We start from the raw sequence: 16,639 nt of genomic DNA on the forward strand, positions 1-16,639 counted from the left end.
TTTCAGTGCATTGGTCTGTTATGATTTACTTGAATTTGTTGAAAGACTTGTTCTTAAACATCACATCTAATGAGCCTTCATCCATAACTATGAAGTGATACATTTTTTGATCCCTGAAAGGCAGTTCTAAACAAAAGTAAATGACCCTCCATTCAAATCTGCCTGTAGGGGCTGGAGGTACTTCTTGGGTCTCTGAATCCAGCCCGCTCCCTCTCCCCACTATTGTGGCTATCAGGTCCTAGAAACTCTTACGTAAAGGTATCAAGCTTCATCTTAAAAAGAGATAGATTTTTCTGCTCCCACTACTCCTATTGGAAGCCTGTTCCAGAACTTCACTTCTCTTATGATTAGGAGCCTTTATGTAATCTCCAGTTAGAATTTGAATTTATATCCATTTATTCTGGCACCAACTTTGCTCTTTAGCTTAAATCAGGGGTGTCAAACTCACATGGGGCTGCAAACTGGATCTGGACCACAGGCCAGATCCAGCCTGGGAGATGGGGGCAGCTTCCATGGCCACTGTGGCAACAGCAGGTCTGAAGGCAGCAAGGGATTCAGAGGGAACCTGTGGTAGGCGCAGAGGTGGCGAGGAGTCCAAGGAGGGGGTCCAGCAATGGTGGAAGGGGTCTGGCAGCCACAGGAGTCTGGGGGCATCAGTAGGCCCAGGGATGCAACAAGGGTTTGGGAGCAGCCACAGCAGCAAGCCAACAGGACCAAAGTGGTGGGTCACACCCCCAACATCCAGTAGTCTGCCAGTAGCCCAGCGGGCTAGACAGAGAAGCTCTGAAGGCTGGATCCACCTGTTCATTAAACACCCTTGACTTCAGTTGATGTCAAATTAATAACTGCTTATCACTCCTGTAAAAGCTGCCCATCTGATTACTGGAGTGCAGCAAGATGCCATGACCAAGACCTATGTGTACACGTTACTAATGTGTTGTTAAAAAATCTAAAGTGTCTGTGTATGTGGCTGTGAGCACTAAGGATTAGAAGGCAATCCCTCAGCTGATATAAATTGTCATGGGTCCTTGTTTAAAATAGTATGAGATTATGTAATTGAAGACTGTATTAGCAGATATACACAGAAAGTGGGCCCACTAAGTTGACATAGGAAGCCTTAATTCAAGCGTTTACAAACTTGAGGGCTTCACTTTACAACTTCCTTGCTTTGCAGGGTCTTTTTTTTTTCCTAAAGAGTGTAACATAAACATATGCAGCATGGGTCCACGAAGTGCACTCCTTAAAATTACTGGCTAAATAATTAAGGAAATAAATTCAGCTTACCTAATGTTACTCTAATGTTAATTGTGATGATGATGCAGGGTTTGTGTTGGACAAAATGCATATACAGCACCTACCACCGTGGGGACCCTGTTATTGTTCAGTGGGATGCAAATAAGAAGCTGTATTTGTCATCTAATGAACACTACAATAGCCTTTTAAATACTGAATTGGAAAGCTGTGGCAAGCAATGAAAGAAAGTTTAATTAATTGACTCCAAGACAATAAATATTTTCCAGTCAAATATCCATTATTACTGGACTCTCACACTGATTTAACTCAGACATTCACCTCACCAGATGCAGCTTGGTGCTAACTTTAAATATTCGTTAGTCAAGCTACTTATTTTTCAGAGCCTGGTACCAATCTTCAAGCTCTGTTTAATTCATTGATCCTTCTTGCCGTTGTCCTGGAAAGATGTGCAGATATTTTACAGAGAGAGAGTTTCAGAGTAGCTAGGGTCAGGAGGGACCTGAACAGATCATTTAGCCTGACCCCCTGCCACAGGCAAGAATGAATGCTGGGTTCACAAGACCCCAGACAGGTGAGCATCCAACCTCCTCTTGAATTTGCCCAAGGTGGGGGCAAGGACCACTTCCCTAGGAAGTTGGTTCCAGATTTTGGCCACCCAAACTGTAAAATATTGCCTTCTGATCTCCAACCTAAACCTATTCTCCATCAGCTTATTATCATTGTTCCTCGTCACCCCAGGTGGTGCTGGGGAGAAAAGGGCTTTACCTATTTGCTGTTGATCCCCCCTGATGAGTCTGTAGGCAGCCACCAGGTCCCCCCTCAGCCTCCTCTTGCTGAGGCTGAACAGGTTCAGGTCCCTCCGTCTCTCCTCATAGGGCCTGTCCTGCTCCCCTCTCACCAAGCGGGTGGCCCTCCTCTGAACCCTCTCCAGGCTGGCTACATCCTCTTTGAAGTGCAGCGCCCAGAACTGGACACAGTACTCCAACTGTGGTCTGACCAAAGTCGCATAGAGGGGGAGTATCACCTCTCTGGACCGGCTTGAGATGCACCTTTGGATGCATGACAAGGTATGGCTGGCCCTGCTGGCTGCGGTCTGGCATTGGCGGCTCATGTTCATCTTGGAGTCAATAATGACTCCGAGATCCCTTTCCGTCTCTGTGCTTTCAAGAAGGGAACTCCCCAGCCTGTATGTGTGCTGTGGATTCCTTCTCCCAAGGTGCAGCACCCTGCATTTGTCTATGTTGAACCCCATCCTATTCTTGTCTGCCCAATTTTGTAGTCTGTCTAAATCTAGTTGCAGCCTCTCTCTCCCTTCAAGTGTGTCCACCTTGCCCCACATCTCGGTGTCATCAGCAAACTTGGACAATGTGCTTTCCACCTCCTCGTCCAAGTCGCTGATGAAGATGTTAAACAGTGCAGGCCCAAGGACCAAGCCCTGGGGGACCCCACTGCTCACATCTCACCAGGTTGAGTAGGATTCGTCCACCACTACTCTCTGGGCGTGCCCCATCAGCCAATTTTTTACCCATCCAATTGTTCAGGCATCAATGTCTCAGTCGCTTAATTTATTGATGAGGATGGGGTGAGAGACAGTGTCAAAGGCCTTCTTAAAGTCTAGAAAGACTACGTCCACAGCGACACCATCATCCAGGGATTTAGTTACTTGGTCATAAAAGGCAATCAGGTTGGTCTGGCAGGCCCTGCCTTTGATGAACCCATGCTGATCGCCCCTGAACATGATCTCCTCTGCAGATGTTCTGGATACATGCTGTTCATTCAGCAGACCCCAAGAAATGACATATCTTTTCCTTTAAAAACACATTACATGAGCATGATAATCACTGGGGATTTCAAGAGCTGGCACTTTAAGTGGTTAATTGAGAAACAAGATTTTAAAAGTATAGAGTATTTTGTTTGGATTGGAAGAAAAGAAAATGAAGGTTTTGTTAAACAGCTGCTGATGGCACAGTGATGGGGTTAGAGCATCTATGTATTTACCTGACTCTAGGGGATTTTGAGCCCTGATAGGGTTGACATCTGAAACCGACTTCCTCTCACTTTGAGTTATGTCATCCTGCTCAGCGGGGGAAATCTATAGAGATAAAACTGTCCATGGTCAATGAACGCAAGAAGCAGGTGCAACAAACTTCCCTAAATGCTAGGATTAGAGGGAGCTCAACAACAACGGCCTTTCTAAACAACATGAAAGAAGTCAAGGTGGAGCAGGCGACTTTGGGCATATTTTTGTCTGAAGCCCTGGAGCGTTGTTGGAAAACTTACCAGTGACTTTGAGCCGGATACTTCATGCTGCCCATTTCAGGAGCAGTGTCCATGGAACAAATGTTTGGAAAACTTTAACAGTGCTTGCTCTGACCTTTGGTTTGTCTGTACTGAGATGAACTGAGGCCTGAACCAGATAAAGAAAGGAAAAGTCTCCTTTGCATAGAAACTCAGTCCACAGCCTTACTCATGCAGAGCAACATACCTAGAATCTCCCTGTGTGAAGACCTGGCCCCACTGAAGTCAATGGCAGGTCTTTTCGTTGACTTCTGTAGCACCGGGATTTCATTAGTAGACAGAGGTAGTTAGCCGTGTTAGTCTGAAGTTAGGCAGAAGGCAGGATAAGCACCTACTTTTAGGCTAAGTACAGACAACCAAAGAGTCTGAGGCTGAATCGATTTAATCTTTTCAGGTTTCTCTAAACTGTGTAGATTGAACCAATAAGCAAGTGAACTGATGTTCACTTTTCAAACAGGAAAGGCAGCCAGGCCCCTGCAGTGGCCCATACCAGTAGTTGGGGGCCCTAGAACACACCTCCCAGATTGCAGGCCATTGCAGACAGCCAGGAACTGGGTGATTTCTGCCCCCCCCAGCCACACCTACTCCTCAGCCTCCAGGCTGGCTAAGGAAGTGCTGTGGGAGAAAAACCTACCCCCATGGTGCGGCAGCAGACCCCGGGTCGGGAGTAGCCCGGCACAGGGGTGGGAAGAGGAAGCCTGAACTGGGGGCTTTACTCTGCCCTCCCAGAGTTGAGAGCCAGGAGCCAGGAGTGGGGCTAGACTCCCCCGTCCACACACCCTCCTCAGCCTCCAGGTTGGCTGAAGTGGGGGCGCCAAGCCCTGGTGCAGGCTTCTCTCCCCCACCACCCCCCGTCAGGTGGTCCAGGAGGGGTTGTGGCAGGAGGGCTCCAGTGATGCTTCTGGTTCCTGGCTCCCAGGGGCAGAGCCAAGTCCCAGTGCAGGTTTCCCTTCCCCTCCACCCCACCAAAGCCAGGCTGGAGGCTGAGGAGGAGGTGTGGCTGGGGGACTCCAATCCCTCTTCTTGCTTCCAGCTCTGTGGGGTGGAGCCAAGCCCCAGTACAGGCTTCCCTGCCTCCAGCTGACCAGGAGGCTACACAAAGGGCATGGCTGGGGGATAGAGCCAAATCCTTCCCTTCCCTTCCCTCCCCGTCCCCACACCAGGCTGCACATGGCTAGGGGACCAGAGCCAGGTTGGAGGGATGGCTTCCCCCCACCCCAGCCAGCCAGAGGAGTGATAGTGCTCCAGCTAGGAAGCAGAGGGGTGGGGCAGATCCTGCTCTGCTGGAGCAGACAGCACAGCCCAGGGCTGCAAAGCACCTTGGGATACTGGGGGCCTGTGAGCAAACTTGAACCAGGAAGGGATCAGGGACAAAAGTTCCAGAAACTGGTTTGACATAAATCAGTTAAGTCTGATATTACATCCCTCCAGGTTTATCTTAAACCAGTTTCAGCAATTTTGAAAGCGGTCGAAGTGCACTGAACTTCTGTTCTGTTACAGGTTTAAACCTGTTTCTGATCACTTAAACTGGTTTAAGTATAACTTCTGTCCCTAGCCTTATAGACTAACTAAATCAGAGATGTTTTGTAAGCAGAGGACTTACTTCATCAGATCTGCAAAGGGTCTGCAGGAAGCAGAGCTACTAAATAGAAGGCACCAATGAGACTAGAAAGGGTAGGGAAGGGGAGAGGAAAAAAGAGGGGGCACTGGTTGCCAGAAGGAACAGGAAATTCCAGTGAAGATAATGTGCATTTGAGGGAGCAGAAGCATTAACCTGATGCCGCTTTTCTTGTTCAGCTGCTTCATCATCCCACGCATCCATTTTTATAATTCACCATTGTTTTACACCTGGAATATGCAGCATGCTTCTAGCATCATGTAAGAGTGTGGCAGCATCCTAAGTAGGATTTCTTCCCTTCCATGTCCCTCTATCTGCCTGTATCTGTATTAACTGAATGGGATTCAGGGAAGAGCAATGAAAATGGAGCCTAGAAAAATGAAGACATCCTGGAAAAAGAACTAAACTGCTTCATAAAAAATGCTGACATCCATCTTCAATTTTTACATCATATCTACTTAGGGAAAGCACCTAAACAGCCTACATTAAGAGGCATATGTTGCCTAAGTAAAATCTGAGTAGGAAGGGAGGTGTGGGATGAGGTTGAAGCAACAGGTAAATGGGAATGTGAAAACAGGTGATAAATGGTGTGACCACCAATGAGGGAGAGGAGGGGTGTGCTGCAGGACATAACATAACAAAGAGCAACTGGATTAAATTAAGTAAAAGAAACTTTAGACTGAATATCTGGGTAAATGTCCTCAGCTCAAGATCAGTTCGGTTGTGGAAAAATACCTGTTGGATATCCCAGAAGCAAAAATGCTTTGCAGATTAAAATAATTAAAGAAAGAAAAAAGACTAGACAAAACTCCACAGTCTGCATAGCAGAAGGCAAGCCTGCACTGTCAGATGCTACAGACTAGCTACCTTGGATACCTTTAAAATCTCCTATAATATCTGAATGCCTTGGCATGTGTTCTGTATGTACCCTCGCAACACTGCAGCTGAGAAACTGAAGCCCTGGAAAAATAAGATCATTGTCTTTTCCAAACAAAACTAAACACTACATTGGGACTTAGGCAGGATTCAGAAGCCAAAGTCCCAAATTATGATCCTGAAAACCCCTGCTTGGCTGTCACCTGACTCTGTAGGTACTTATGCTCCATACGTGCCTTAGTTTTGTCATTCAAAGTCCCCTGAGTGCCTACAATTCTGCCTCTTCACATTCCCATAAGCTCTTTGGCCCTCACAGAACTGAGCACCTACCTCAGGCCTAGACCCCACTGGGACCCAGTCATTCATTTGCCTGAATCCCGTGAGCAGCTTGTTCTAGTGGACATTCGCTGAGAAAGCCTGATGCCCATTGAAAGGATCAGGATCAGGATACAATGGCAGTCACAGCTTTCTTTTGAAAGGTAGCCAGGAGTTGTGGTTAGACTCTTACCCAGACTATGAGAAACTCTCTGTCTTCCTTGAAGACGGTTGTAATGATCATTCATTAAGCTGTTCTGGGATGGGATACCCTCTACCCCTCCTGCTGGAAGAAAAGGTAGAATTTAGCATTCACTTCCGGAAAGAGAGTGCCTGACTCTCTAGCCTAGTGGGTAAAGCACTCATCTGGGCAGAGAAGACCTGGGCAGTTTATGTATTTTATATAAAACAGTCACAGGGCTGTAATAGCTCCACAGGATTCAAACAAGTTTCCTATTGTTACAGCATTGCGTGGTTTCCAACTGTATTTTTCCCTAGAAAAGCATATAGGGGAAATATCACAGGACTAAGAAAGACGTACAATATTGTTAAAATTGGGACTTACGTTCTTTCTAAAGGAGGTTTCTGGATTCAATCAGGATATGGCAAGGAGTCTGTCATAACACAGAACATAAAGCAACGTGCTATCGAGGCTTTGGACTTCACAAGCTTGCGACAAAAAACATAACATTAAGAAAATGCTGACTTGCCCTTTTGCCACGGCTATGTGGGGCAGTCAGTACTGATTTTGAAAGCTGCTTGATTTTTTTTTTTTTAAATAGTTTTCCGGGTCACATTTAATCAAGTCCAAACAGCAAAGTCTCTGTTGTAGTGATTTTCCTATAAATAAAGTTTGACAGGAAGAAATCAAATACCTTTGAAATCAACAGTAGAGTATTTAGACAAGTTGTCTCGAACTAAGGACTGACTCCAGCCTTGTAAATCATTGCCAAATATCACATGGCTTCACAGCTTAATCCTCTGAATAGATATCTAATACTGTGTAAATCTGTGTCAGGAGGACAGCAGCACCTGTGATGTATTTCAGGGTGACATTTATGGGACTCAAGAGAAAATGGTAACCCGCTCTGAATTGAAGACCAGTCTTACAGGATTTGAACAAGGCACCTTCTGCTCTGAGTGGAGGTTGAGCTGCGGCACACAAATCAGGGACCGGGGGAAGAAGTGTGTAAAGCACATGTCTGGAAAGCCGGAAGCCCTGTCAGAAGTGCTGTCTTTAAATCATGCAGGGTAAAAGATAATAGGAAGAAGGGCCTTCGTTATATGGCATTTGAATCATTTGACTTAAAAAATGCAAAGGGCTGACCTGTGAATGTGTTTTGGTATTTTGGCACCCACCTGCAGCCACCCCTTCTTCCCAGAGGGCCTTGGCTGACAGAGAAAAGGAATCTGCAGGGCGAGTGTCATTATCAGCATTAAACTCTCCATAGGTAAAAGGAATATATATCATAATGGAACCTTTTATATAAGGAATATGTCCATCATGTCATGTTACAATTCAAAGGGAGAGCAATTAAATAGCTGCAGTGTATGGCTAGGTACAGACATTGAAAAAGCACAAAGCACAATTGATCTAAGTTACATGGTTTTCTGTAAGTGGCATAGTTTAGATCCATAGTAAACAGGGCACACTTTTTGGGGGGAGCAAATCTTAGACTGGGTTCTGCCATTTTAAAACCAATCTATGTGTACTGAACTTCTGTTCTGTTACAGGTATAGACTGGTTTCTGATCACTCATCTCCGTATAAGTGCAGTGTCTGTACCTGACCTATATGTACAGTGCATGTACAGCCAGTGCTATGGGCCAAACCCTACAGCCCTTTCTCCTTATTTAGGCAGTTTTCTCCTTACGGTCACTAGGAGGGACAAACAAAGATTGTGCATTTTGCTTGCACAGTAATGCAGCCTAAATACACAGATTTTATTTACAAGAATAAGAGATGCTGTAAAACTAGTAGTGTATACAGAACTAGATAGATAGCTAGATAGATGTGTGTGTGCACATGTACCTGTCTGTGTGCATATATATAGGTGTAAGAAAAGAAAGAATGCTTGGTAACATGGTGTAGTCTGAGATTTTCTTGACCACAAGAGTAACAAATGGTAACAAGGCTACCAGGCTATATACACAGCATTTCAAAGATGCATCGGTAAAAGCTTGGTGTCATGTTACCACTAATCCATTTCAGAAATGTTAGAGAGGTTTGAAAATGTTTTAGCAATGCTATTTTTCATTTACCTTCCACCTGTAATAGCCTGGTTGCCATATTTAATTGCAAGTAGCAGCAGAAATATATCACTGAAATATCTCTTTATGCATGTGAAACCAATAAAAATCGTCTATCATAAAATAGCTTTTCTCTGCACAATACTGTCATAGTTTAAAGTCTCAGGGATATTTCAGGGGGAGGACAAATGGGGTGCCCCAGTGGTAAATTAGAAATCTCACTTGTCTAAAATTCCCTGGGTGTCAGACCTTAAACCCAGGCTAGCTGTCCAGTCTATTAACATTTTATAATGTACTCATCACTACCCATCAGTCCCTGGATCAGTCCCTGGGCCAGTGAGGTGAGTTAGCATGTTGCACCATGTGAAAGAGTGCATCAGTAGTCAGTGCTCCATGGTCTATTCCAGAGTTTCTTCTAAGAGAGCTACCCCAAATATACCAACGAAGGATCCAGTCTGTTGTGTTTGTCCTGGGCATAATGACTCCAGGAGCTGCTGCCATAATGCTGGTTGTCACTAAAATGTCATGAAAGGGCCAAAAATGTATAAATCATTAAAAATATTGAGCATGTTGCACACAGATGTTTAGACATCAGTACTGCCTACTCCAGTTTGCATAGTTAAATGAATATACTTTGAGAAGAATGGACTATCCAATGATTAGGACAATAGTTTGGGGTCTGAGAGACCTGGGGTGAAATTTCTGCCCTGCTTAGAGCCTAAATACCTTTGTGAGACTGGGCCTTAATCTCTGCGAGCCTCAATCCTCTGGACAGCACTTCCCTACATCACAGGTTTGTTGCAAAGATAGATGAATCCATTCAAGACTGGGAAGCTCTCAAATCCTATGATAATGAGGGGGAGGAGCATACAAATACCTCCGGACAGGTGGGAGCAAGGGATTTGTTGGGAGAAACAGTACGCACAGGAATGCAGTAGAGAAAAGATTACAAAAGATGGGATGGAAATTAATCCATCAAAGTCAGAGAGACACTCACAGTGTCAGGGAACAATTTCCTTTTCACACAGTGGTCAGTAAGAATTGAAGCTGTGACTACTGACTGTGGCATGTATAACCATTTACTCCATGTATTTTTCCTCTGACCAGTAATCTCAAATTCCATTCAATCTGCACAGATTTCAGTTGTTTGCCTGATAGCATCAGTTCTTGATTATGACGAGCTGGGCGCTATGAAATCTCTCAGAACACTGAGGGCTTTGCGGCCTCTCCGAGCCTTATCCAGATTTGAAAGCATAAGGGTAAGGGTATCTTTTAGTGTCTATGAAGTGTTCAGTTTTAATGCCAAATACCTGATCACTTTTCTTTTTACAGGGAAATAATATTGAGTCTTCTCTTTTAGGAGCTGCCCAGAGATCTGGACCACAGCAAAAAACAAACAATGAATTGAACAAAAATCATATACACAGTTCCTTTAAAGAGCCTAATATCCTCAGAGCCAATGGCAATTCAGAAGGAAATTTTAAATTGGTAATGGTTTTATCCATTTAAAATGTTTATCATGGCAACGTTAAGATTTTTTACCCTTTTGGTAGATGATAGGATCTTGCAGAACGATCCACCTGGAAAGCCATAAATACAGTACATATATAACATCATATTTTCCATCGTGGGAAATGCGCCCACACTTCCATAAGTTGTAAAATAAACTAAACGTTGATGCCATTAAGCAGCCATGATCTTTTTTTTTTTCTCCTTCCTGCCTGCTTAACACCCGCTGCTATTCCTAGGAGCGCTGTGTTCTTGGCTGGAGGAAAAAAGATACCCTTAGAAACCATTTAGGTACCTTTTCAATGAGTTGGCATTAAGCTGGAAACAAAGGCTCTGCTCTCTGGAAAGAACTGTGGATATATGCGAATGCTAAAACACTGTTTTTTTCCTTCATTATTCTAATACTACAGGTTCTGACTACAGCTTTTCTTCATCTTTCCATTAACAGGCTTTTTCTTTGCAGGTAGGAGAGGCAGAAGAGAAGCCAAATGGCAGGAATGTGCTAATAGTTTGGACTTTTGCTTTGTGTCTCCATTCAGGTCTCTTTAATAAGCCTCATAGCTAATACACTTGGATACTCCGAAATGGGTCCCATTAAATCCCTTAGGACCCTCCGGGCTCTGAGACCATTAAGAGCATTGTCACGATTTGAAGGGATGAGGGTAAGAGGAAATAAAGCAACCATCGAAGCCCCTTGTGTGACCATCAAGCATGTCAAAGGGCAATATTTCATTTGGTTTTGTTTTCATTGAGACTGCAAAAGGACACGAATGCAAATGCTGTGTCAAAAAAAAAATCCCTCTGTTGTCTTGACTGCAGTAGCATAGCTACAGCTTTTACTCTCTGGTGGATGTCCTGATAAGCTAATCCCGCTGCATAACTTATCCTGCTGTGTTTAAAACCCTGCTTTTTGACTGAGGGAACATCTGGCTAACAGTGACCTCTCAATTATGAAGCACATCAGGGGAAATGATTCTGCTATGGGTTTGCTCCCTGCTTTCAAATTGTATTAAAATTAGAGAGGGTGGGAAAGTTCTCAAGGACTTTTTCACTTCTAATAAAAATGAAGATTAAAGGCATTAGACACATGGAAAACAAATGAGCAAATGCAACATTTTTTTTTCCTTTGATACATTTCAATCTCACCATGGAATGCCAGGATTAGCATCGTAACCAAGTGACTTAACGCTTCTTGTTGTATTTTGTTTGTATGCCTGTCTTCTTCCTTTCACATTTTCTTGCATGAGCACCTGTTTGTGCATGTTTCGCATAGCAAGTATGTTTAACAATGTAGATCTGTGTTTTCTTTACTTCACTATTCTATCATGCTTGACTAGCAAATGATGTGAACTGCCTTCTGTACTAGCCAAAGTTAATATTGATTATGTAAATCCAATGGCAAGGTTAGAATATGGTGCAAACTATAACTTTGGGGGAGAACATAGGGCATAATTTAGCACTATTTTTAAGATCTCTGGGTGTGTCTACACGTGCATTTAAGTGCAACTAAATTTAATGTGTATTAAGCAATTTTTGGCAGGTGTCTTCATGTGCAGACACTTGGCATTAAAGTTCATGCCAAGTCCCTGCAGGCCTGCCATGTGCCCCTAGTGGCTGGGCAGACCTGGCACTGACGTTAGTGCTGGGTTGTGTCTACATGTGCGTTAATATGCTTTAACTAATCGGGCCTAAATTTGATACCTGCATTTGCATGAGCATGATACAATTTAGGCATGATGGCCATTTTTACATGTGCTCCCAATGCAGTGCCAGGAACTTTTAATTAGTAAGCCATGCTAATTAAAAGTGCCCGTGCATCACATGCATCAGCAGTGCAGCACATCCCTGCGCTGTGAAAATGATGGTGGTGCACTCTTTGAACTAAAGCACATTGAGCGTGTTTTAGTTCAAAGCACGCTGCCGCCATTTCCTCAATGCGGAGGTGTGCTACGCTGCTGATACACACGATGCATGAGGCTGCCAGCGCACATCAATTTACGTGTTCCAGCAGACTCGATTAATCAAGTCTGTTGTAATGTGATGGATTTTTAGCACATTCAAGCAGGCTCCCTGTATGTGTGTAAGTGCCTGATTAGCCTCATTTTAGCATTTTTAATGCGCATTGGGGGCGCACATGTGTAGATGCATGCCTGAAATGCATATTAAATTAGGCTAACACATCTCGTGTAGATGCACCCTCTGGTGCAGATGTATATAAAATGAAATGTTCTGCCTGGAGATGCAAAAATCCCTAAAATATGGCAAACAAACAGTGAAAAGATGTTGGGGTACAGCTGCTTTCACTCTAGGCCACAAAGTATGAAGTTCTTGTGCAATAAGTTGTTGATCTCTGCCAATCATATGCCCACATCGCAATCCTGGTAAGACAACCCAAGAGCAGAAAGGGCCCAGAAGCTGAACTAAGAGTAGAAGTAATAGAAGCACAGGGGTGGAGTAGTGTGGGAGGAGCTGGCATGCTTCTTCCATGCCAGTTTTGCTCTGTGGATATATTGTTGTTGTCACAGTATTATTATCCACGTTGATGATAAGAAATACAAAAGGTTCAAGGAGCTGTATTCAGATAGGTCTTCAGATCTGAACTATCCTGATTCACCTCCGTTCTTTTCAGTGAACCTAGATAATAAAATATTTGAAAAAGTGTTCACAAAAATGTAATAAAAGCAGCAGTGCATAGGCAAAAGCGTCCAGATCCTCAGCTGGTAGAAAGTGATGTTGCATTAGTGAAGTTAATGGAGATCTGTAGATATATATCAGCTGAGGAACTGACTCTGTGTCTTTACAAGGAAAAGATGGTGAAATATACCCAGCCCCACCGATAACTAGCCACCCAACCCCACCAATAAAAGCTGGTGTTAACACAGAGTGGCTCCAGTTCTGCCACAGGAGCAAATTGTGTGAGAACTTAAATGGATTTAAACTTAATATTGGCTCTTATTGGTTTTGCACACCCAAATTAAAACAGCATATTTTAAAATAGCATGTGTGTGTACGCATGGGTTTGTATCAGCGTAACTAAATTGACTTAAAGTTTGCAACATTTTGTAGCCCAAAATGTGGGGGGAATTGGGAGACTGAAATGCTGAGGAAATGGAGAAGAATTAAGGTTACTGGGCTAGTTCTGGAATAGAGTTTGGCTTGGTGGTGCTGTGGCATAAAATGGGCCATTTTCTGTTACATCACCCCCAAGAGTTCAAATCCTAATGCCCCTATAATTAAAGACACTTCCTGATACAAGGGGTTTCTTTTCAGTGCACCACTGGCATAGTTGGAACATATTTAGTCCTTGTGGCTCCTCTTTTCTGAGCTGTTGGAGGTACTGAATGAGCTTGTAATTTATGATAAAGTGTAATTGAGAATACGTGCTACTGGAAAATCAAATCATTTTATTTTTAGTAATGTCTAACCATACTTAACATGACTAGGGACAGTAAGACCTTTCATTATCAGGAGCTCATATGCTCCAGAATGCAAGGAAAATTACCAGCACAGAGTTGGATTAAATAATGTTAATGTTGAGACAAAAACACACAGAGGAAGAAGATAATAAGTTGAACTAGTATAATGTTTTTCATTTGGTGATCTCAAAGCACTTTGCAGGACTAAGAGGGGAACAAGAAAATCGTCCTCTAGGCCTGCTAAAATATGCTTCGCTAAACTATGCTGTGCATAGGCTTTGGAGTCCTGGCTAGACGATGAGGTTGTGTGGGAAAGGGCAGAGGAGGTTTGAAGCCAATGAATCAGAGAACTCAATAGATGTGTAGGGGGGGTGTCAGGCAGGTCCCACCTACACATGAGTTTTCTGCTTGGCAGGGGACTGTCATCACTAGACTTCAAGCTTCTACCTGTTTCCAAGGCTCTTCTCCGTGACATTAAAGCCTGCTGGTACATACTCATCAGCCAAATGCCGCCTCTTCCCTCAGGATGGCACCTGTAACTGTGCCCACGCATATCTTAAAAAGATCACATGTGATGACCTCTCTTCCCCCGTTATAATAATAGTCCATTTAGCCTGGCCAATGATGCCAGGCAAAATTATGGTAAGGTTAATATGAGACACATCCACAAAGAATTAAAGAATGACAACAGAATTAGTCCTATGTAGAAGGATTTCAGGGAAATTAGTCTTATCAAACACATTTCATATTGTTTTATGATTGGACTTTTGACTTAGTCCCACAAGACACTTTGATTTATAAGCTAGCACTATGCAAAATCAATACAGCATATCTCAAATGGATTAAGAACTGGCTGATGAATCTCAAAACGTAATTGTACATGGGGGATTGCCCAGTGATAATATGTTTCTAGTAGAGTCCCTCAGCGGGGATAACCTTGACCCAGAGCTGTTCAAAAACTTAATCAATGATCTGAAAAAAAAATATAAAATCTTTGCTGATAAAATTTACGGGTGACACAAAAATGGTGGAATAGTAAATAATGTTAGGGATAATTCACTTACACAGAGTGACCTGGATCAGATAGTTATCTGGGCCCAGTTGAACGAACATGCATGTTAATACATAAAGGGTGTGTCTACACAAAACTAATCTACTGTGCAGTAAAGCATCACTGTCTACACATACATATCACTTGCTGCACAGTAAATTAGCCTAGTGTGCAGTTAGCTACTACCTGTAAATACAGGTAGCAAACTAACTATGCAGTAGACTCTGTCCTGTAGCACCAGGATGGGGCGGGGGGAGCTCTCTGTTTCTGGCTCCCCCCCAGTCCTGGCCCTGCTCAGCTCCCAGCTCCTGTGGACGGGGTGGGTACAGGAGAGGAGCAGAAAGCTGAGCAGCACCAGTACAGGGGAGAGGCAAAAAGCTACCCCATTCCAGCACTCCTCGGCTCCCACCTCCTGGGGGGACCTGGGAAATGAGCAGTGCCAGGCCCGGGGGAGTTTCCCATCCCTTGTGGCCCCCTGGTGTTGGGGCTGACTGGGAGCAAATTTGCTGTGCTGTGCTAGATGCTTATGTGTAGATGCCCCAGAAACAGGACAGTTCCTTGCCAGGCTCTGACTGGGTGGGGAAGGCATGCTGGTCATGAGACTTGTCCCATGTGCACGGGGCTGGGAGAGCTTTGCAGCAGCAGCTGTCTCCAGGCCCCGTGCACATCAGGACCCTTCCCAATGTGCACGAGGTCAGGAGACAGTTGCTGCTGCAGGTGGCAGAGCTCTCCTGGCCCCCTGCTCCCTGCCAGCCCCCACGCTACCACCCCCGGAGAGCCTGGAGCTCCCCCTGGCTGGTGCAGGGGGCAAGCACAGGATAGGAGCAGCCCTGTATCAGATTGCTCCCTTTGGGAGCAGATTTGCTCTCAACAGGGAAGACTTACTGCACACTATTTTACTATGCAGTAAGCATTTATAATATTAATAGCATATGTAGATGTACCCCAAGAGAACACAAGCTCCCAATATGATGCAGTAGCTCAGAGGGCTAATGCAAGCCTTCAGTGTATAAGCAGGGGACTTTTACTTGACAATTGAGAGGTAATACCACCTCCTATATAACATCACTGAGGTTGGTATTGGAAGTCTAGTATTCACACTTAAAATGAGTATTGAAAACATTCAGAAGGATTGACAAAGAACTACAAGGTCCTAAAACCACCTGACAGTGAGAGATTTAAGCAGGTTCATCTATTTATATATAATAAGTATGGACATAGGGAGACAATTTCTGACGGATACATTTTCTGAACCCAGCAGAAAAAGGTATAAGGTAATACAATGGCTGGAAGTTCAAATATAACAAATTAAACAGGAAATCTGGCATGTATTTCTAACAGTGAAGGTAGTTAATGGCTGGAACGACCTGCCTAACAATGTGGCGGATTTACTATCACTGGAAATTATTAAATTATATCTTTTTAAGAGATGTGCTCAAAGCTATCCCAGAGGTTTATTGTCCGGAGAGAGAAAATACTGGGTAAAATGTTATGGCCTGTACTATACAAAAAAACAGGCTAACTGATCAGAATGCTTTTTTCTAGCCTTAAACATATGCCTGCCTAGATTTTAGCTCATGTAATGGTCCGTGAAATCAGTGAAGCTATAACAGTTTACAGCAACTAAGGATCTGCTCCACTATAAATATCAGAGGGGAAATGCTAAGGATTTAGAGCAGCTCCAGTTGGAAGCTAGCAGGACGGACAGCAAAAGTTCTGGGAAAAGAGGTCTCGGGTCTCGCCTGCAATGGAATGAACCGTTCCTTGTCATCTACCATCTCTTGTAGATGACTGTGCAACATTACAGCTCTGAGACACAGAAGTAACGTGTTCTTCCTTTCGTGAGGTTTTAAGTCTCAACTTTAACATGAATTCATGAAAAGTACTTGTCTTTACGTATTCAGCTCTTTCACCAGTTCTTCTTTGTACTGGTGTAAATCAGGAATAGCTCCATTTAAACAAATGGTACAATTACTCTGGTGTCAAATCAGTGTAAGTGGAAGGAGAATTAGACCCTTTATGAATAATTAATTCTCAGAGGTGCTACATGATT

At 43.8% G+C, this 16,639-nt stretch overlaps 1 protein-coding gene across 9 annotated transcripts in view; it reads left to right on the top strand.

The window, feature by feature from the left end:
* LOC102380629 (sodium channel protein type 5 subunit alpha) overlaps positions 1-16,639 on the top strand; it is a 252,836-nt gene that overhangs the window by 217,418 nt on the left and 18,779 nt on the right. For 5 of the 9 annotated variants that reach the window (XM_025200462.1, XM_025200466.1, XM_025200463.1 and 2 more), the window contains 2 exons: positions 9,747-9,869; positions 10,659-10,781. The exons of 1 other annotated variant lie outside the window; for it this stretch is intronic. In XM_025200462.1, coding sequence (XP_025056247.1) covers positions 9,747-9,869; positions 10,659-10,781 — 246 coding nt within the window. The remainder of the gene's footprint in view (positions 1-9,746; positions 9,870-10,658; positions 10,782-16,639) is intronic. 3 more of the 9 variants (XM_025200458.1, XM_025200465.1, XM_025200461.1) reach the window with 2 other exon arrangements.

This window comes from Alligator sinensis, unplaced genomic scaffold, assembly GCF_000455745.1.
Source record: "Alligator sinensis unplaced genomic scaffold, ASM45574v1 scaffold599_1, whole genome shotgun sequence".
Taxonomy (NCBI): domain Eukaryota; kingdom Metazoa; phylum Chordata; order Crocodylia; family Alligatoridae; genus Alligator; species Alligator sinensis.